Genomic DNA, 20,930 nt, shown 5'->3' with positions numbered 1-20,930 from the left:
CTCCTGCTGTGCACATCTACTTCAACAACCTCAGGAGGTTCCTGTGCCAGAAGCCAGCCCTGTATCTTGAGATCCATGGGAACAAAAGTCTCTAGTACCTGAACTGAGTTCCAGTGATCCAGAGACCTCAATAAAATTAGTTTTGTTTTGCAGCTGCTTAGTCAGGACAGCAAAGCAGGGATAGTTCAGGTTCCCATCCAGGCCTTTCTGCTACAGTACCCTACATTCCCCATTGTTTCGCCAGCCTGTCTTGAAATAGCCCAGGGACTTGGTCTCTCTTCCTTCTCCTTGGAAAACACCATTTCAATTCAATGTTCCCCATTTCTGAAGTTTTCTGTCACTTGGCTCACTGTTATAATTACATGCACACAGTCAGTAAACTTTTTTCCTTGGGTTTTTTAGCCTCTCTCCCACTTTCACCTCCAGAACTGTTAGTCACTGTTTGGAAAAGGCACACCATTTCCTAGTTTCATCCATTCTGTATTTGACTTTGGTATTATTAGAAAGGAGATCCAAATCATTTCATTAACACACACCTGACCTCAGTCAAACACATCCTCACTCAAAACTTTCTTTGCTTCTTTTCATATCAGTGTCCTGGACTCAGGAAGGACAATATTTGTCCTCCCTCCACTACAAAATAAAATGTTAATGATAGTCTTACTGTAACCCAGGATATCCTGGAGTTTTGTCTAGGTTTCACTTCTGGAAAACAGATAATAGACAAATTATTTGATAATAATTTATTGTCAAAATAGACACTGGATAAATGGCATTAAAAACAAGCAAAGCAGGTCAGAGAGTTTTAGGAAAAGCCAAATATTAGCCAGGGAGTGGAGGAAGGAACTCAGTTACCAGCCAGTCCTGCATCCCCCAGCAAGCAAAAGAATGGCAACAAAAGGGACTTCTGCTGTAAATACATCTCCAGAAGGACACTTTGAAAGTGGTTTTTTGGTTTTTGCCTGCTGGGATAAGTGCTCCACCTGCACATAATTTCTGCTAAACAGGGGCTTCACTGCATACTGTCCTATCCTCAGTCTAGACATGTGTTAGAGTTTCCTTCCAAAATCCAACTCAGACATTGCATTGCCATTGCATTGCCATTGACTGTTCTGCTTTAACCTCATCATTTCCCCTACAGTGATTAATTGATCACACACAGCACACAGGACAAAAACAGGTAAGCTCTATTGCTCTCTGCACCTAAGCTCTACTGCTGCTCTGCACCTGCTCCAAAGGCTTTGCCTGTCTGGCCTCAAGGAAATCAGCAAAACAAACACTGTGCAAGAGATGCCAGCCTCCAGTGGTTCATCTCTCTGGTTTCTACTCTTGCCTTCCCTTCAATTTACAGAAACCCCTCCCTGACGGTGTTTTACCCTCCCTCCACATTTCAAGGGAATCATGTGGGATCAAAATGCTCCACCAAAATCTAAACACTGTGTTCTGATTTTATTAGGAATGATAAGGCAATATAAACCACTCTAAAGTTCTTTCAAAATGGGAATCTGTAATGTTTCTTTGGGGAAGTATCAAAATTATATGAGTCAGCACCTCTGGAGCATTTCCCCCTAGTCTTCTTCCAAAATGAAATTTCAACAAAAAGATCATAATTCATTCCAACACTGACAGACCACTGCTCACAAGGGGAATGGCCTATCCCTGCTCCTCAGCTGGTGTTAGGTAGACCATTGCATTTTCCTAAATATCCTGTGCAACTAAGCCTAAGAGAAGAATATTTTTACTGAAGTAATAATTTGTATTGCTATCGTATAAGACAAGGCAACAGCAGCTAGGAAAGCAGGATTAGGCCCTGCAGTTACTTATTTTTTCCTCTGAGGGTCTCTTGCTTGAACAGCAAAGTCTGATCTAACTCATTCCAGATGTGAATTCAAGGTGCAAAGCCCCATTTCTCCCTTTGGGAGCTGTACCACAATGTTGTGCTGGGAAGTTCAGGGAAGACAGTCCCTCAGCAGGATGTCAGATGAGAAACCTGCCCCCAAAGAGCCCCAGAAATGCACCATGCTGCTGTCTTCCACCTGACAAGCTGAACAACACAGATGGCAACATCTCACCAGGGGAAAAGGGCCCACTTTATTAATGAGAGCTGTGTTTACAAGTTTCCATGCTACAAGGATGGCATGGCCAGGGTGCCTGCCAGGAGCTGTAGTTTAGGAAAATTTGATGCAGGGCAGGAATCTGTTCCCAGGGGCTCGCTCTTCTCAGGACTGCTGCTTCTTTGAATATTGATTTTGTTCCCATATTTATGAAAAATTCAGGGAACAGGAGGAGCTTTTTATCTCCCAGTTAATGCCTTCATTCAGTGAGTCCCTTTAAACAGCCAGTGAAGAAGAGTGGGTACTCTGGAGATAAATTAAAGGCATGTTACATTGGTCTCATGCTGTGCCTTGCCTTTGAGACATTTCTCTCCCCCTCCACTGACCTGGCTTCCTAATGAGGCCTGTAAACTAGGGAATGCCCCCAACAAGTGTGCTTTCTTACAAGGTTTGTAAAAACGTCCAGGATACCTGCCTGCCCTCTCTGTACTGCTGACCAAATCAACTAGCACCACTGGAGATCAAACAGGAACAAAAGAAATGGGATTGACAGGAGTAGGTTTAACACCCCAAGTCTATTGGGGGAGAGAATGCAGCATTATTGATTCCAGCCCCTGACCTTGGAGTGATGTAAACAGGAGTGCAGCAACCCTAGAGGAGTTGTAGCAAAATAGTTATAGCATTGCAAGCAGATTAAAAATACAGTTAATATACATACTTCCCCAGATGCTTGTTCATTATTATTCAAGATATGTTTATTATGCAAAATGATAAAGCAGAAAAAAAGGAGAGGAAAAGAAAATGCAAAGACACACTGAGCTTTTAGCATGACTGGGGTTTTCTCAATGCTGCTTAGAGTTTTTTTTTTTATTGTGCATAATCATTCCCTTATTAGCAGGAATCTTTGAAGTGATTCAGGCTCTAATTTCAGCATTTCAAACTCATAGGTTTATACTGAAAAACCACAGTGAGCTCCTGTAAGTGACCCATTTTTTTTCCTCTGTATTCTCTATCTCTGCTAGGGTTTTCTACGTCTTCCCAATAAATTATGTATCACAATTTGCCATTTCCAAAATAATTAAAACTCCAAGTTAAACAAAAAGGAATATGTGAGAGCAATACATTTTAGAAGAGAAGTGTTCTGCACTTGGGGCAAAACCAATCCCAGCTGCAATGCCACTGAATTATAGATATCATCTTATTGAGAGATGTACTTCCAGTGTACTTGAATGATTGGGTGGACCTGTGGAGACTCTACAGCCCCATGGTGAAGATCTGCTCCAGGAAAACCAGGTTTGCCTCCCAGGCAAAATACTTCACAAGCACTCCCTCTCCCATGCCCCTGTATAGGGAATAACAGAGGGAAAGCTGGGAACCAAGGGGGGAAACTTCACAAAGTTACACAGGAGTGGAAATTAATTTTGTGGTGAAACTATTAACTCCAGACAGACAGGGGAGCATGTTCTGAGTCTTCTCCTGTTATGATTATTCTGTAAACTCACAGGAGCAGGACAGACAGGGGAGCATGTTCTGAGTCTTCTCCTGTTATGATTATTCTGTAAACTCACAGGAGCAGGACAGACCTCTTTATGCCATGTTTCTGAATCCTGTACAACATTCAGCCCCTGGTCTCAGATTCTTCCCAAGTGCTGAGGCACTGTAAATTATACCCACTGCCCTTCATTCATTCTGTGCAATTTTACTTTGGCTTCAAATGCTAACAGTGGTTCTTCAGGAGAGTCAAGCCCCTCCCCAGAACAGATGCTGATTGAAACCTTTGTGCACCCTCAGGGAATTCACAGCTGCTGTACATTCCAGGAAATCCAAACTGAACACACCAATGACTCCCCAAGCTTGCTATGCAGACACTGGCTTGCATCCTACTTTCTGCAAATCAGGATACCTCCAACTAAAGCATGATTTTCTTGTCTGCTTATCACCTAATTCCCATGTCGACCTCAGAGATAGCAACAACCTCGTCTGGGGGAAACTAAATCAGGTATCTAGTGTGAGTAAGCAATGCACAAGTCCCAAACAGCTGCTTCCCAAACAAAGAAGGTTTAGCATCCAATAAATTTAGGCCTCTAAAGTTGGCTAGGAATATATGGTTGGCTTCAACCCAGCCTGACACTATCCCTGCCTGAACAGATGAGGCAGGGATGAGGAAACTCATTGCTGAAGGTAGCAATGTGGCCAAGCCATCAGAAGGTCTTGCAAGTTTCTAGGAAATGCTGTCTCACCACATTTGGCTTTAGAGGACTCTGCTCAGCCCTACTTTTGTGCTAATCAACACAAGAAAGACTTTTTCCAGGAGCTGGTTATTCTAAGCCCATTCATTAAAGAGCCCATTGGCCTAAACTCAGAAGGAGCTGGCAGAAGCCATCCTTAAGACCAGGCTGATAACAGCCTCTGGTTGGATCCGGGGCAGAGGATGCCAGCCAAGACCTCAGCTGTCACACAGAGATTAAACATCACTAAAAACCCCACAAAACAAAACCAAAACAAACCCACAGTGATTATGTGTTCAGTTGCAGCATCAATCTGGATTCAAGAGGAGGGAAAAGACCCCAACTCAAACAAAAAACAAACAAACAGAAAAAAACCATTACCCTGGACAACTTTATTTGAAACTAGTCCTGGACTTGAGGGTGATCTAAGAAGTCCTTACAGAGCTTCCACGCAGCATGGAAGGCAGCCAAGCAATCATTTCTCAATTGGCTCATGTGAGTGAACAGTATCTGTGGGGAATGTTGACCCATTTTTTTCAGAAATCCCCCAAAAAAGGCTAGTGAAAAAAAACAGGTACACACACACAGAGAACAAAGCTGTAGTTTAGGGTCTGCTAAGCAAAGACCAGGGACAAAGTGTCCCCTTGGTGTGGTCAGCAATGAGGTCCAGGCAGCATGGCCTGGGGACCCTCAGCCCACAAGGAAACCTGCAGCATCCAAAAGAGACTGCCTAAACAGGTTGAGCTCTTCTAAGATGTATCTTCTTTCATGGCATCCTGATCTCATCCCCTGTCCTTTACAATGAGCTTGACCCATACTCCCTGCTCCTAACACACTTTATCCCCAAATTTTCTATTTTCTTGCTTTGGGGTTTGCTCCCTAGCACAGTGAATTAATTGATTTACTGCTGTAAGACAAAGACAGAGCCACCAGTCATCACAAGGAAATTATCCAAAAAGGTCCATCACCCTGGAGTAGAGCATCACACATTTACTGCAAACAGAAACCTTGGATCACATTGATAAAATGAACAGTTTCACTCTTATTAGCTCAGACAGAGCTCAATGCCATCAAGCTGTGGCATGTAATGAGGTTCACTTCATTAACCACCGGCCATCACAGTGCATCCTTCCCCATCAGCCTTCCCTGATTAACCTTCCTGCTCAAGACAGGCACACTTGTTGGAAATAAGCAGGCCCATTAAATCTCCCTCATTTGAATACATGTGTGATCTGGTGCCTTTTAGGATACTTGAAATGACTAACAGATGTGTTTCCTGGACAGCATGGTCCTCCTGCTGTCTACCACCTCTTGGTGTGTCCCTCCCACCCTTTATATCATGTCTGACTATTACTAGAGAGAGAAGATTTTTCTCTGCATCTTCTCTAGTCTCTCAGCTGTCAAACATCATTTTTTCAACTCTCTATTTCCTTTTCCCAAGACCCACACCTTTCCCTCCCCTGCACTACTTATTCAAAAAACAATGACCACTCATTGGCCCAAGAGGACCCTGTTGGCTGGCTGTGGTGCTGTGGCTCTGTGGCACACTCTGATTTCCTGCAATCCTCATTTACAGGATATTGATGGTACAAAGAGTCTCAGCACTGGGCCAGAACTGTGTTCTGCACAGCAAAAACAGGGAAAAGCATCAGTCCTGAGCCCCTGACAATGTGCCCAGAGGGACACACACGCAATAATGCAGTACCACACTGTGCTCGGCATTACCTTTAGGACTCTGATAGCTTTACAGAGAGAGGAAGTTTTCATTGTTAGTAAACCAATTTAATTTATTTAGAAGCAGTCAATTATGTTTACTGGGCTATGAAAGAACAGGAAGCGTCTGGCGTGCACAGAGATCCAGACTGATCTCTCTGTCTCTTCTTGACAAGCAGCCAGTTTTGAGAGCTACCTCGCCAGGCATACTAACACCTCCTCTGCTTCCTACCCTGAGCTGCTGGAGAGACAGAGCCTTGTCACAGCCCAAGGGAAAAGGGGAAATGTCAATCATGTGACCAGTATAAAACTGACCAAAGATGGAAGATAAAAGTTAGGAAAAATTGCATAGAGCAACCCAAACTTCTGTCCTTTCAGTGGTCCCATCGTCATGCTCAACACTTCTGAAGCAAAAGTGCCCAGACAAGAGCAGAATCACTGCACTGTAAATTTACACAAAGGAAGATGAGATTAGAATCTGGCTATGCACTGTAAAGCTATCATAACTACAGAAATGAGAAGTGTATTATTAACTATCCCTTTTTACTATGTAGAACTAGAACAAAGTTATTTGAAGCATAAAAATTCTGGCAAAGGGTTGCCATATTTAATAAATCACCGAATCAATTATTCACTGTGAAAATCAATTACTTGCTTTAAATGAGAATCTTGTGAATAACCTCATGCCCTTTCATGCCATCTAAGAAAGTTATAAGGGAATTAGTCGGCAAAAATTGCCGCACTTATCTTTTATGTGCATTAAAAAGACCACACAAATACAGGGAATTTCTGCCAACAGAACAGTCCAGAACCCTTTTAAGAGAGTCAGGGTATTGCTGTGGATTTACACTGTAGTCAAAGCAGAGTATGACCCATTGGGGTACCACCTATGATCAGTTATCTGGGTGCAATTCAGAAGCAATCCCAGTGAGTCCATGCCATTTCACAAATGAGAAATCCGAATATGACCAGCCAACTCTATACAAACGCCTCAACAACGTGACCTACATTAAGTACATACTTAAAGGAACTGAAAATGTATCTTCACAGGTCAGGAAATACTGCCATGAATCTCCATGGAGACACTATTAGGTGAATATTGCATGGCCTTGCAGCAGCTCCCCCCGCTGCTGCTTTTAAAGGTTTGCTGATACGTGACTGTTTTCAGCAAAAGCTGAAGTCCCGGTGCAGTCTGCTTCCTCCCACCTACAAAACTCCAGGAGCCCAACAGTGCAAAGTACTCACTGAGCTGTAGAGATATCCCTCAGCGTTCATGGCAACGTACAGACCTGCCTTCACCCCTTGGATTGCCACCACGCGAAGACCCACAGGAATTAGATTGAAAAGGGCTGTGGAAGGAAAAGAAAAACAAATGTTATGGACATGTCACCCTACATGGCCACTGCTGATTTTGCCCCAGGGCCAGCCCACCCCACTCCTGCCTCTTCACAAAAGTGACTGCACTAGGATCAAGCATCCTGCTTCCAGCTACAGGGAAGGACTGCAGCCATGGAGCTGATGGTGAAAGGAAATTTTTAAAAGTACTGAGTTTGGCTGCCTCCCAAATGCCTTAACACGCCCATCAGTCTGTCTGATCACTGCCTTTGCAATGCCAAGGGCACATCCGTGCTCCCAAGCAAGAGCATTGTGATGGCTTTCTGAGGGCCAGCTGAGTCAGGGCAACTGCACATAGACAGACTTTACCTGTGGCAAATGCAACACCACAACTCAGTTTAGCTCCCCCTGAAACACATTTAAGCCTAATCACACTTTCCTGCATTTGCCATATGCTAAAAGAGTACACAGACAGCAACTATGGCCAGAAGAATGCAAATTAACTTGACTGTGTGTTTGCCCATGTGTTCCTGGGCTGTCAAGGGAATGAAGAAACCAAAGAAGAGATAGTGCTTCACTCTGGGACATCAGCACTGCTCCTGCTCCCCATTCAGGACTAGCACTAGAGAGGACAGAAGAGGACAAGATCTTCCATTATTCAGTTCTACTGCAGTCTTATTGATTAAAGCGTTGCAACCACTTCCTCTCAGTTAATTACTTTATTGCTCAATTCCCACCCAACAGACCCTGTATCTCATTGAAAGACTCTCCCCATGAGTATATACATTAATGTGCTGTCAGGCTTTTGCTGCATTTCTAACAGCATGGGCTCAAAGAGGAGACTATTATCAGCACTGATAGACTGAGCACTGAAGCATTAGCATGGCTTTGTTTCTACTGAGCTTTATAGGACAAGAGTATTTAGATGTTGCAGGATCCCTTGTGCTTCAGCTTACAAAGAGCTAATTAGAACTCATCCCAGGAAGCTGAAGATAGGGAAAGATGGGCACAGGGTCAGGCAGAAATATAAGCACAAACACAGTGGAAATACTTCACTCAAGGTCTCTTCCTACACAACAGTCCTGAAACAAGAATATGCAATGCCCCTTTGCTCAGGACATCTACCAGGTGTCTTGGCTGTGCTGGTTGTCTCCAAAAGAGGATCAATAAATTCCAGTACACATGAATATAATTTTTTCTTCACTTAATTCCCAAGGAAGTCTGGATGACTCCCTTCAATGACCTGCCTAAAATGGAGACACCTCAAGTCTAGTGAAAAATCCCTCAACTCAGTCTCTTGTTGTGCTTTTATGCACCATATTCCATAAAACATCAAATCATGTGCTGAAGTCTTACCAAATCCAGTGTCTGTATGTGTGTTTTTGGGGGAGAATGTCAATAGATGAATATGGAAAATGCAGTCCAGACTGGGTATTGGTGTGTGAATAACTGGAGTCAAGGACAGTGCTACTTTGGTACTGTCCCTAGACAAGGCAAACACATCCCAGAGTAACTACTCAGCATTAAAAGTGTTGCCTATCCCTTTCTCCCTACCATGAAGGTCTAAAGCCTTGTGCAATTAACAAGTCTACAAGCAATTCCCCTTCCCTATTTCTTCCTCCTACTGAAAAATGGAGCATATTACTGCTAATAATGAAACAAAATGGGCATCATCATTCATTTCCTACAGCCAATTTGTCTTGCATAGGAAACTTGTGACAGACCATTCAAAGCATTCATTAGGCAGCAAGGTGATAACACCCAGAATTAGTGGTTGAGAAGTTCCACTTGGAAGCACCCACGTGTTTCCAAACCTCTCCATGCAAAGGGAGCAAAGGAACAATCCTATTGTGCTGTGCTACAGCAGGAGGACCATGGCCAGTTCCCAAAACCCCTGGGACCCTGCTGCACCCGTGGCAGAGCATCTCCTCCTCTAAGGCAGGGGAGCAAGTGGGCAGGCAAGCATAAGGACACAACACTGACAGAGGTAACTAGCAGCCAAAAGAAGTTTCAGGAAGCAATTATCTTCCTCTATTAAAAAAACCCCAGTAGTTTGGGTAAATTCCCAGAGCAATGTCTGCACTCAAATCTAGAAACACTTTGCAGAAGTTGATGCCTTTTACTATCATGCTTCCAAATAATATTTCATATTTTGAACAGATTTAAAAGCATATAAGCTTAAAAGTAAGAATGCAAAAATGGAGGGAAACCCCTCAATCAACCTCAAAAGCAAGATGCCTCATTTTTTGTCTCAAAAAAAAATCGATTTGAAACAACAGATTTGAAAATGGGAAAAAGGACTAGCTATGGTAGAATAGAACTGCACACTGGGTGTGTTGATGTGAGAAACAGAAAATTTAAAAAATGCTTTTAAAACTGTTTCTCTTCTGCAAATGGCACATATTCTATGCCATCTGTAGCTTCATGGAAGGAACATGCTCTTTTACTTCATGGGCTAAAGGGAAAAAACTTGAAAATGTTGAATATTCGTTCCCCTTTTTTTTTCCTTATATCTTACCATCTTCAACCAGTGGTATTTACATCTGACCCTAGTACTTCTAGCACACTCCAGTCCTAAATGCATGAGTATATTGTCACTATTATATTATGGTAATTTATAAGCTAAATTCTGAATGCATTATTCCCCTATGGGTCTAAGTTGTCTACAGAAGTGGAAGAGTGAGGCAAGACCTGCCATACACAAGGTGTGGTCCCTATGCTCAGCTTTAAACAGCAGCAAGTCAGAGGAGCTAAAGTAATTTATAACAGGTGATTTGTTCTTGAGCAAGACATTTGTTCTGCAGTGAATAACAAAGAACTGATGGAAGATGCAATGGGCCAGAGCAGCCTCAGTGCATGAGGTGGTGAGGATTAAGGTTCTGAGGGGAGTGAGGAAGGATACTGAGATGATCAAGAGGCTCTGGTGCAACACATAATGAAAGAAGAAACAGAGCGAACTGCATTTTCTTAACTCAAAGAAGGCAAGGATTCTTCTCAGAGGAACACTATGAAAGGACAGGAGGCACTAGACAAAAGCCTCAAATAGAAATGAGGACTGGATATGAAGAAGATCCTCTACAAGGAAGACAGTGCAGCACTGGAATCTGAGAGGTTATGAGAGGTTATGGAGTAGCTCATTGCTAGAACTGTTTGAAAGAACTCAACAAGGCTCTGTACAGCTGAAGATAACCCAAGTGGGATGCTGGAATAAAAGCCTCTTTAACCTTTTTGTATTTCTGGATGGAAAGCCCCAAAAAATATCCTAGATATGCTGGGCTGTTCCCACCTGGTCAGTCCAGTTCACCTGTCCTTTCTCTACTATCCATTTGCCAAAACATTTCAGATGCTCAGCAGGATTGTGTGGGCAGACAGAGAAATCCACTTGCTCTATGAAGGGGCATTTTCCTGCTCAGCCCAGGGAGATCAGTAACAATGCAAGCACTGACAGCAGCAGTGAGCCCTGAAAGGCCACTTGAGATCACTGGAGCTGGAAGGAAAAGGTACTGCCCCAAAATGGGGCTCAAACATCACAGGAGGAGCACAAACAGGGGCCACACACCATGAAAATGCACTCCAGTGGGAAGAGAACTCCTCACACAGGCCAATGGCAGTAGCCAGGGAATGTGCCCCCTTGCTTACACTGAGATGGCACGTCTCTAACAGCATGGCAGAAGGAACAGATGTCCCAAGTGCTGGCTCCTGGGAAGCTGGCTGGCTGCCCATTCAAATGCCATTAGAATTTGGCTTCTGGTTTTTTTTTTTCTTTAAGTGAGAGGAGGTGGAAAATAAATGCCATCAGCTTCAAGAACATACATTAAATGGGCAACAGATAATTAATTTTAAAATTGCTTAAATATTAGCAGTTCCTCTAGCATAAATAACAGGGCTTTTATTAGAACTTTTAATTCCATCAGATGTATCTGAGGGACATGGTGTATCTCATTTTAAACATTTATTTTGTCAGAGTAAACCAACCTAATGTATTCCATGAAAATTATGCATCCCTTCACAATGCTAATTTGAATAATCAGTGTGGGGATACAGAACACAGAGCAATGTATGGAACACTGTGTTCACCAGCTGTTTAACTGTGCTAAGATGACGTCTGTGTGGAGAATAGATGGTCATCTAGGGTGGGAAGGATCCTCCTGTGGCCCTGTAGAGTGCTCTTCCCTGCCGTGGATGCAAGTTAACCAACTGCTCTTCAGGGATGGGAAAACATTGTTTATCTAGTCTTGGATGAGTTCTGCTCTTGCACAAACTTCTGACTGGCTGGTCAGGAATCTTCTGCAGAAGCACTTCAAAACAGAAAACTGCAGTGAAGCAAATCTGTAAGCTGTTCACTTAGACAAGTAACTTTTGACATTCTTCTGGTCAAAATTTGAGATTTTTTTGGAGGAAGAGAAAAGAAAAAAGGAAATCAGCTTTATTTTGGCACTTCCAAAGTGCAAAATGTGATTTCATTTAGAAGCTGTAACTGGAAGCTTTATATATTCTAAGATGTTCATTCACACTGAGGATTTATTGATGAGACCATGTGGCAAAAAGGTATGTAAAATTGAATAAAGCACAGTCCTAATTTCATTTTCAGAAGCCAAATATTATCAGGTTGGATATTCTTTCCCTCTTTTGAGATCCCCTGAGATCAGAAGATGGGGAATTCTTTGGCTTCGATCTTCTCTCAAAACTTGCCTAAACTTTCCAGCACAGTTCCTGACTTGGAGCCAGTGGCTTGGCACACTTCAGGGAGATGCCTCCCATCCCACCAAGCTGCTGAGGCAGGGCTGCCATCTCACCAGATAAATTTACACTCTAGAACTGTACTCAGCCCATCTATTTCCAGTTAAGAACACTGGGTGGAAGCAGCTCTCGAGTACTCAGCACCTGGCTAAATTCCTCTCTGACATTTCTGGGGGGATAAATAGATCACAGCTCTTTGGGCAATGGGGGCCCAACCTCAGCCACGGGAACTCAGGAGGTTCCCCTGCAACCACTGAGAGTGCAGCAGCTTCCCTCATCTCCCCTGTCACTCTGAAATATTGCAGAACTGCTCTTACATTTCTCTGCTGTTTACCTTAATTCATCCCTGCTCCTATTTAAGCCCATTACTTTGTTGTTCAGTCCTCCGTGATAGATGAGGGCAATGAATCTCTGTCATCTCTAGCATATCTTCCCATATTTTTGACAAATAGGCCTCCAGTGGGATTTTCTGCAGTTTAAGAACACTCCAGGTCTTCTTCCTTTAAGAAAAAGCTAATACAGCCCACTGAAATCACCCCATGTGTTGGTCTGAGATTATCTCAAGGCCAGACTCTTTTGAAGGAGTCCCTGAGCATAGACGTGTGTGTGTGTCTAAGGCCACAGATTCTCCTGCTCCACACATAAATCAGAAATGGTCTTACTGCAATCTGCAGTATTTAATTTGTTCAATATGAGTGTATGAAAAAGGACCAAAACCTGACATTTGCATTTGACACAGGCCATGTTTCTGGTGGATGCAGCCTCTTGGGTCATTCCACAGGGGCTTTGCCAGCCACCTGCAATTTCAGTCACAATCTTCCCACAGCTCCTCTCTCCTGTATGGAGCCCCAGCCCTGAGCTGCCTGCAGTAGGGTAGCCCCAGAACACAGCATGCTCCTGCTACAGCACCCTGCAGCTTCCTGGGGATGGGGTACACACCAGGGATGTGGGGCTGCAGCCACCCTGCACCCCTGTCCAAGTGCACCTTCACAGGACAGTGTCAATACTGCACTCCTACAGATACCCCTCACCTGCAGCCCAGGCCTTGCCTTCCTATTCTGTTCTATTCTGCCACCATCAATCCAGCCAGGAGCTTCTTTGAATTAGACCAAAACCTGCCTGCAAATCAAGCAGGCTCCTCCTTTCACAAAGTACATGAAGTTTGCTTCCATCACCCCTACCACACAGATTAACATTTGTTCACATCTAATAATGACTGGGAAGCCAAATTCCAAGCTGGTCAGGTTAAATATCCCTTTAGCAGTGGCACAGGGAGCTCCAAACCAACACAGATAATAAAAAGCATGACTTGAATCCTACCCTGTTGATGCAATTTCTGGCAGCAAGGATCTGAGCTTAACTGCCCACTCAGGGACAGCACTCTGATGCCTATGAAATGCAGAGATGCTGCAGAAAATATTCTACACCCTTTTAAACCTTTTGAAGAGCTTTGGCATTGACAAAACTTCCTCTTCAAAAGGAAAACTGACTCCTGCTTTGCATGCATTTAAACCAGAATGGCTCCTGCACATGGCCATGACATTTAAACTGTGTGGCTCTGCCGCCCTTTGTTGTTCAGCACAAACCCAATCCTTTTGAACAGGGTTTTGGAAGAGGACCTTCTTTGACAAGGTCATTTGATACCCTCAGCCCTTACACCAGCCTCAAAGCACGAGACTTCAGTGAACAGCTGCTTTTCTCCAGCCTAGAAATTCCTGATGCTTGCTGAATTTTTGAGGCTAAAATAGTGAAAACGATTTTCTCCTCTTCTCCTTGGAGAGAGAATTCCCCGTATCCTTTACCCACGTGGCATGTGTATAAATATAATCTCCTTTCTCTTCTGGCAGCAATTCAAATCATGGGTTTTATTCTCCACCCCACCCAGATGGCAGTTACAGAATCGGGGCAGGAGGGAAGAAGATCGGAGAGGAAACATATGAAATGATACTGGCAAGATTTAAAGGGGACAGATAGAGAGAAAAAAATATGCAGAAAACAGCTGTCTTCCTCCTAATTTGATCTTTTCAAAAATGAAGTTGCACAAGTGAGACCCACTAGGTGATGCATTTGATTGTAATTGGGTTGCAAAACAGGCTAATTTTTCTTACTGTAGTCACTGTTTTCGTCCTTGGTCCCATCAATTGTACCATCTGGGTGCATCTGCAGGAAGTATTCCTGCTGGCTGAATAACCTTGTCACAATTCCTTTCAGCTGGGGTTCTGCAAAATAAAAATAATAATTATTACCACATATACTGAGTAGCACAAGACCCAATTTGCTTGCTCCCCAATAAGCGCTGAGTAAATGTAGAAGTGCTTGGCAGTTAAGACTGCTTTCAGTGATTCCTTTCAAGCATGGCTGTAAAATATTCACATATAATACACAGGCAAATACAATTGACATCAGATGAGCAGGTAAAATGAAATGCATACTTGGTGCAGTAGAAACAGATTATGGAACATCAATTCTCTGAAAGTTACCTACCAAATGGAAGTATTTAGACAGTTGATGTATTTAGAATATGCCACTTGTTCAGAAGAGTATTTGCTTGCACTGTTGCAAAGAATGTGCCCATTGTTTCTATTCTGCTTCTGAAGCCAACCACCTTGCTTTTTGTATGCTTGAGTCATTATCATGCAGTGCCAGTTTTATGCCAATGAAAAGCTGCTAAAATCACTGGTATTACAGTGGTGCAAACCCAGAGCAACTGAGTGCTGAATCAGGGCTGCATGTGAGTGCAACTCTTTGGGATTTGGGGAGAAAAATTCAGAAAGGGACAGACACAAAACATTTCCAAAACTGACCTCTGAAGCATTTATGGGTACTTCAGACCACCTTTGTTTCAAAATCCTGCATGTTGTCTCCCTCCTAAAACATGTGCCACACACTCTGGCAGATTAGAATTTTTGTCTCCAACAGGGACCTTTCTCAGCCCCTGTGTATCATGAGCCAGCCATGCCCTGGCTGGCTCTTCCCTATTGCCTCTACCACATTTTATACCTTCCTGCTGAAGGGTAAAAGGAAAACATGAACAAAAGCAAAACCAGCTTGAACTTCACATGGCAGAGGTGTGCAGCTTTACCACCTGTCTCCTCATCACTCTACCAATCAAACACAAACTATGTGGTCAAAACCAAATTCAATTGTAATCATGCAAGTTTAAAAATTTGTCACAGGCATTGCTGCTGGAACACAAGTGAGCTGACTGTGTGTGAGCAGACACACTCGCTGCGTAGAGGAGATCCTCCTTGTGTCACAGGACTTTGTGGTTTTATGTGACCACCCTCCAAAAGTAAATAAATAAGCCCCAATTATTGCTGGCTCAATGGACAGGAAAGAATCCAGCGTAGCATACCGAAATCTCGTCAGGCTCCTGCCTTTCATGCCTCTGGTGAGGCTGTTTAATAAGCCATGGTTGTTACATAACCGTGGTCACGTTGTGTGTTGATGTTCCCATCCTGAGCCCCGCTCCCGCTGCATCCCTGCACGACTCCCCTTTGGGGAACCCTCACCCTGCTCTCTGCACTGACAGCAGCAGGCAGCTCACACGAAGACAGACTGCAGGTGCAAAGGATTTCAGTTTCAGCAACCCCTACCCTAGCCAGGGGAGAGTCAGGTACTTTCTCACAGCTCCAAAAGCCACTGAATAAATCAGATCAGATGGTTTCTGTGCTGCCTTAAAAAAAGTGATTTCAGCGCAGTGAGCACTGTAGGCTGCAGTCAGGCTTCCTCCCAGCAACTCTCAGTGCTGGGACAATAAATAAGTACAATTGTACTGGTCATCTACTAAGAGCTAGTGCTGGTCAAGCCAACATATGCCAAAATGACACCTAGCAAAACACTTAGCTCGTTCTTACCTAAATGAATTACCTATTTTGGAGAATGTAGAAGCTTGATTTAACTTGCTTTCTGTTAGAAAAGCACATCAAAGCTAGAGGAAATGAAAAGCTGCATTCTCAGGCACAGATGCCTGCATCATCCTCCTCAAGTCTGTCCCCTTCCTCCCTTTTATCTAATATCACAATAGTAAAGGCACTAATAGGCACTCTTTGATATGAGACACCTACATTTGAGTCCCTGAATGAATCTTAGACTTAATTTTACTCACTGGTTAAATTTTAATGTTGAAGTACTTTGTATGAAATGGAAGAGCTCCCAGGAGGAGAGATTTAGAAGATACTCCTGCAGTCGGAGGTTTTCTGTGTGCTGGAGAAGTGGGGAGGTCTTGTCTTAAAGCTCTCTGAAGAGGTGCAGGGAGAGAACAACCCTGACCTTATCTCTTTTCCTTGGAAGATGACTTAGCTACAGGATAGAATTAGAATAGCACCTTTTCCTCCTTCTTAGGGATGCAAGCTATATTTCAACCATGCAAATAATTTTGGAACAGGAAAATCTCTTCCACTTCTACTAAATAGCCTACCATGTAAAAAACCAACCAAATCTGCTTGTTATTAATAACTTATGACATTTTCAGAGTTTATCAGAATAGCACCCAAGATCCCCTGATGCTTCCTTGCATCCTTTCTATAGATGCAAACACTTGCACCAGAAGGCTGTAACAGCATAGCAAATACAGGGTAAACTCTTTCAGGTTCCTTTCTCTTGCTGACCTGACAGACACCTGGTCAGCTTTAACAACTGTCTTCATAATGCCAGCCATTCCTGAGTCACTGCCTACTTAGGGACAAGGTGGAGGGGAAATCTTGTGTTACATGACCTGGTTTTGCTGAACTTTGAGGCTCACACCCAAACTCAAAAGTAAAACTCAAAGGGAGTGAAGCAGAGAGTTCTCAGCCATACACAAAACCACATTTCTCTTGTTCCTAACAGAGACTGAAAGCAGCAGAGCTCCTGTCTCTCCTCACTGCACAGATCCTCTTCTGCAGGAACATCCCTGCCCACACTCATTTAGGATACCCTGTAGCAAAAAAATGCCTTTTCCAGACACCAAAGTATCAGAGAGCCTTTTGGAGACACAGGTCTCTCCTTCCCTGGTTTCTTCATTTCCTTGGGTCTCTTTCTACAGCAGAGAAGCTGCACTTTCAGGTATCTTTAGCAACCTGAACTAAACCCAGAAGCAGCCAGGGAGGTGCACAGCCAGTTCTCTCCTCTAACACAAGGAGGGCTGAGCAATGGGTGATTTGTCTCACACAGTACAGCCCTCTCTCCACCTGAACTGATCTCTCTTTGCATCCCCAAACCCACCCAGGCTGGCCAGGCCAGGCCAGGTCCAAAGGGTCCCAAAACCACCAGTCTCTCTCCAGTGCCTGCAAAGGAAGCAGCTCAAACACAAACAGGTGCACAGGTGACAACAGCTGCTGGAGTAGCTGCTTCCCACCAGGGAACCTCTTGTCTTATGTCTGGGCATAAAGTGAGGTGCTGGGATTTGCCATTCATACAGTAAGCAGTGTGGCTGGAGGCCTACAGACAAAATTTTAGGTGAAGACAACTTTTAACAAGGAGCAAGGATTTACTCATCTTCCCCTCTCAGTGTGGAACTATTACTGGAAGAGAAAATTGTATCATCACAGGGAATTTTGCTGCTAGCCCAGAGGTAAAATGCTGCATGGGACTTTTAAGAGACCTACTTTTGGCATATCATATATTTTAACATCACTTCTTTCCATCTACAGATCAATTCTATCAGTCTTCCAGCATTGCTAACCCTTATGCTGCAGCTTTTGTTCTGAAAACCTCAGTTTATAGAAAAAAACCTCAAAACCAGTAAGTCTCCTTGTCAATTAAGGATGCTGAGACATCCTGGTAAGTCAGAACAGAAAGACAATGAAATAGACTGAGAACTTTCCAGGTTTGCAGTAAAGAGAACCACCCTTCCCAGCAGATATTATTGACAGTGCTTATTGGAGTACTAGGGGACAAAAATACAATAAAACCCCACAACCTCTATACTTTTGTCTGTATTTCCCTCAATGGTACTGCTCCAGGCTATATTCAATAAGAGAAAGAATCAAACAGTAAAATAAAGGGAAAAATGAAGCACAGATAAGCAAAAATTCTGCTATGAACATTTTCTTTCTATAATTCTTAGAATTTATCACAAAACAAACCTACTGTCTAGCCTCAGCCTTGTAAAGCAAATGGAACTCAAATCCTCTTGCTTTTAAAGGTGCAATACTGCATAACACACTTGGGATAAACCTATTCCTCCCCCTCAGGCTCCTCCATGTGTACTTCCCTTCTGCTACAGAAGCAGCTTTCCCTTAGAAATGGAACTGAACTAACATGGACAAGACTTCATCACCAACTTAGTGTCTCCCTAAACACAAAGTCAAGCACTTCAGAATGGATTTAGGAAAGATGTTCTTGCTGCCTTAATCCCAAACTACTGACTGAACAGAAGAGATTTCCATGCAGCTTCCATTCCCGGTGCAAGACCCATGCTACCAGGTTTCCCATGCAATATGCAAAAGCATATTTTTATCCCCACTTTATAAGCAATACTACTGTACTTCAGGATGTTTACTTTAAAGATTTTGCTCTAGCTGTTCATATACAGCTGTTGAGGGCTGGGGAGTACTGGAGAAAACTCGGTGGACTCTCTTCATGCAGATGCAGTAAGGTCAGTTCCTTCCAGTGTGGCAATTTTGGAGGATGCAAGGGAAAATCATGCTCAGGAAGCACCACAATGGGGAGATTAGAGCGCAGAACAGAACAAAAACAAGGAGCAAGAGCTAAGCTGTAACTCTCCTAGTGTTCAGCATCTGTCAGACTGGGCACTTTACCTTCAGTGAAGACAGTTGTCACCTAATGCCCCTTCTTAGAGCAGTCATCCACTGACAACTCACTGAACATCCCCTGAAGGGCATCTTGCTTGGTCACCCTTTCCACAGGCCAAACTCACCACTTCTGCCTGCCCTGCTGTTAACTTTCTGAGCCCTCTGGCACAGCTGAGGCCAACTAAATCACAATCTGACTGCTAATCTTCCTGTCTCTACTTAAATGGTAATGTGATGCTGCCATTATTCACTTCTGCTGTCCTGCTGCTGAGCCTTAAAGTCATCTCAGTTCACCATGAGCTGCTGTGCTTCCAGCCTTATTACGCAGCTACACAGTGATCTTCATCCTCCCGGGGCTTGCCAAGGACATGATAGTTGCAGGGTGCTCACATGCACTTTGTTTATCTCCAGGGGCATGCTCACTGAGGGCCAGAGGATCATGGCTAAATCAGCCACTGCAGAGTCATGTCCCTCACCCTCAAGCTGCAGGCATTGCTGAAGACAGCTGCTGTGTGCTATGGGGAAAAGAGCAAGAACACTGACAGAAATATTAAAGACCTTTTCATTTAGCTCTCCTGTTTAAGGTAAATAAGGAACTCACCCCTTAAATGGAAAATGGAGAACATAGAAGTAAAATAACTCACCTAAAGCAGAGAGGAGCTATGAGGTTATGCATCAATGCAGCATTTAGCAAAGCCCCACTGAAGGCACCAACTCCTGATTATTTCCATCAGAAAGCAGCAGCACTAAATGCCAGGGGAGAACCCCTACTCTCTTATTATCACTGTAGGGTAGCTCAATTGCTCCAGACCCTGCTCTGAAGCAGCAAAGAACAGGGCACAAAACTGACTTCCAGATGCAACTCCACTATGGAAGTCAGTCTGATATGGTCTCCTTTCTTTCAACTCTCAGAATGCCCCTTCTTACAGCAACACAATGACCTGAGGCTGCAGCAAGCCAGTCCCCACTTTGCCTTGGGCTGGGAATTATCAAAGAATTCAACCACACTCACAGAAGTCACCTCAGTCTGAATTCTCCAAGTCAATGGCACAGAACTCGGAGGAGCCACTTTTCAATGAACTCTTCTAAAAGATGAAGGGCTTGGTGACCTTTGAGGGATTTGAGCCACTGGCTCCAAGGATTCTTGCAATGCACAGCAATGCTCTTGGTTGGCAGGCAAGCCTCCACTTGAGGTTACTGGTGCAGAACTGCTTCTAAATCTACTTCAGAAGTTACTGTGCTGGATGCCAGTGTGGGTTATGGCATAAACTCTGAAGCTCATGGGGTTACTGCTCTCTGCACAACGAGCTGTCAAACAACAGATGACTCTGCAAGCTTGGATGGGAAGCAGCGATCTTCTATCCAGCAACCTGCAATAAGGTACAAGGAAGGCACCTACTGCAGAATTTCCACAGGAGACTTGCCCATTTGTTTGCTCTCTTTCACTGCAGCTCGGTGCCTGTGTCTGGTCTGAGCACAGCAAGGCTGTGAGAGATGCCAGCAGCAGGCTCCCAGAACAGTCCCTCTGGCACCTCCTAAGGACACCGGTCTGGTGAGGGAGAAAGCATCTCCAGCTCTCCTCTGAACCACCTCAGCGTGCTGCTGACTCCCTTCTGTGCCTGTGCAACAGTTTTGCTGAGGATGTGACTGCAAACACGGGAAATGTAATACATCTCAGGAGTATATTTCACCTAAATGTTCTTCAAACATTTGTTTATTGCAATTAAACATTTTAGCCTGGAATTTACACATTCCATTATTCTTATTTTCCCCCATTCAGGCTGCAGCTGTCATAATGGGAGGCTGATTTATGACTCACCTAACCAGCACTCAAATCCTTAGCACACCAAGCCCAGGATGCAAGTCAGAGCATAAACTGCTCCTAATTTACTTAGATTAACTCCGCATTTTAAGTGCCACTGCAGAAACCGCAGTTTCCCTTCCCTAAAAAGGATGGGTTCCAGAATACTCGATAAGCCAAATTTTGCAAACACAAATTTTGTAGACAGAGAAGGGCACCAAAATCCCTCCTTCAGAAGTACAGCATTAATAAAGGCTTGTAATAAATCGGCACGAGAATCAGCAAGCTCCATGCAGATTACTATGGTGACAGGCACAGAACT

General features: G+C 43.8%; 1 protein-coding gene across 4 annotated transcripts in view; it reads right to left on the bottom strand.

Annotated features, from left to right (window-relative positions):
- The window catches only part of FGF12 (fibroblast growth factor 12), a 218,734-nt gene that overhangs the window by 62,541 nt on the left and 135,263 nt on the right, over positions 1 to 20,930 (bottom strand). For all 4 annotated transcript variants that reach the window (XM_058812071.1, XM_058812070.1, XM_058812069.1 and 1 more), the window contains 2 exons: positions 14,179 to 14,289; positions 7,241 to 7,344 (listed from right to left, as the gene is read on the bottom strand). In XM_058812071.1, the coding sequence (XP_058668054.1) occupies positions 7,241 to 7,344; positions 14,179 to 14,289 (215 nt within the window). The remainder of the gene's footprint in view (positions 1 to 7,240; positions 7,345 to 14,178; positions 14,290 to 20,930) is intronic.

Source organism: Ammospiza caudacuta, chromosome 11 (assembly GCF_027887145.1).
Source record: "Ammospiza caudacuta isolate bAmmCau1 chromosome 11, bAmmCau1.pri, whole genome shotgun sequence".
NCBI lineage: Eukaryota > Metazoa > Chordata > Aves > Passeriformes > Passerellidae > Ammospiza > Ammospiza caudacuta.
Note: the sequence above shows the minus strand (reverse complement) of the source record. Positions and strands in the feature narration are given on the sequence as shown.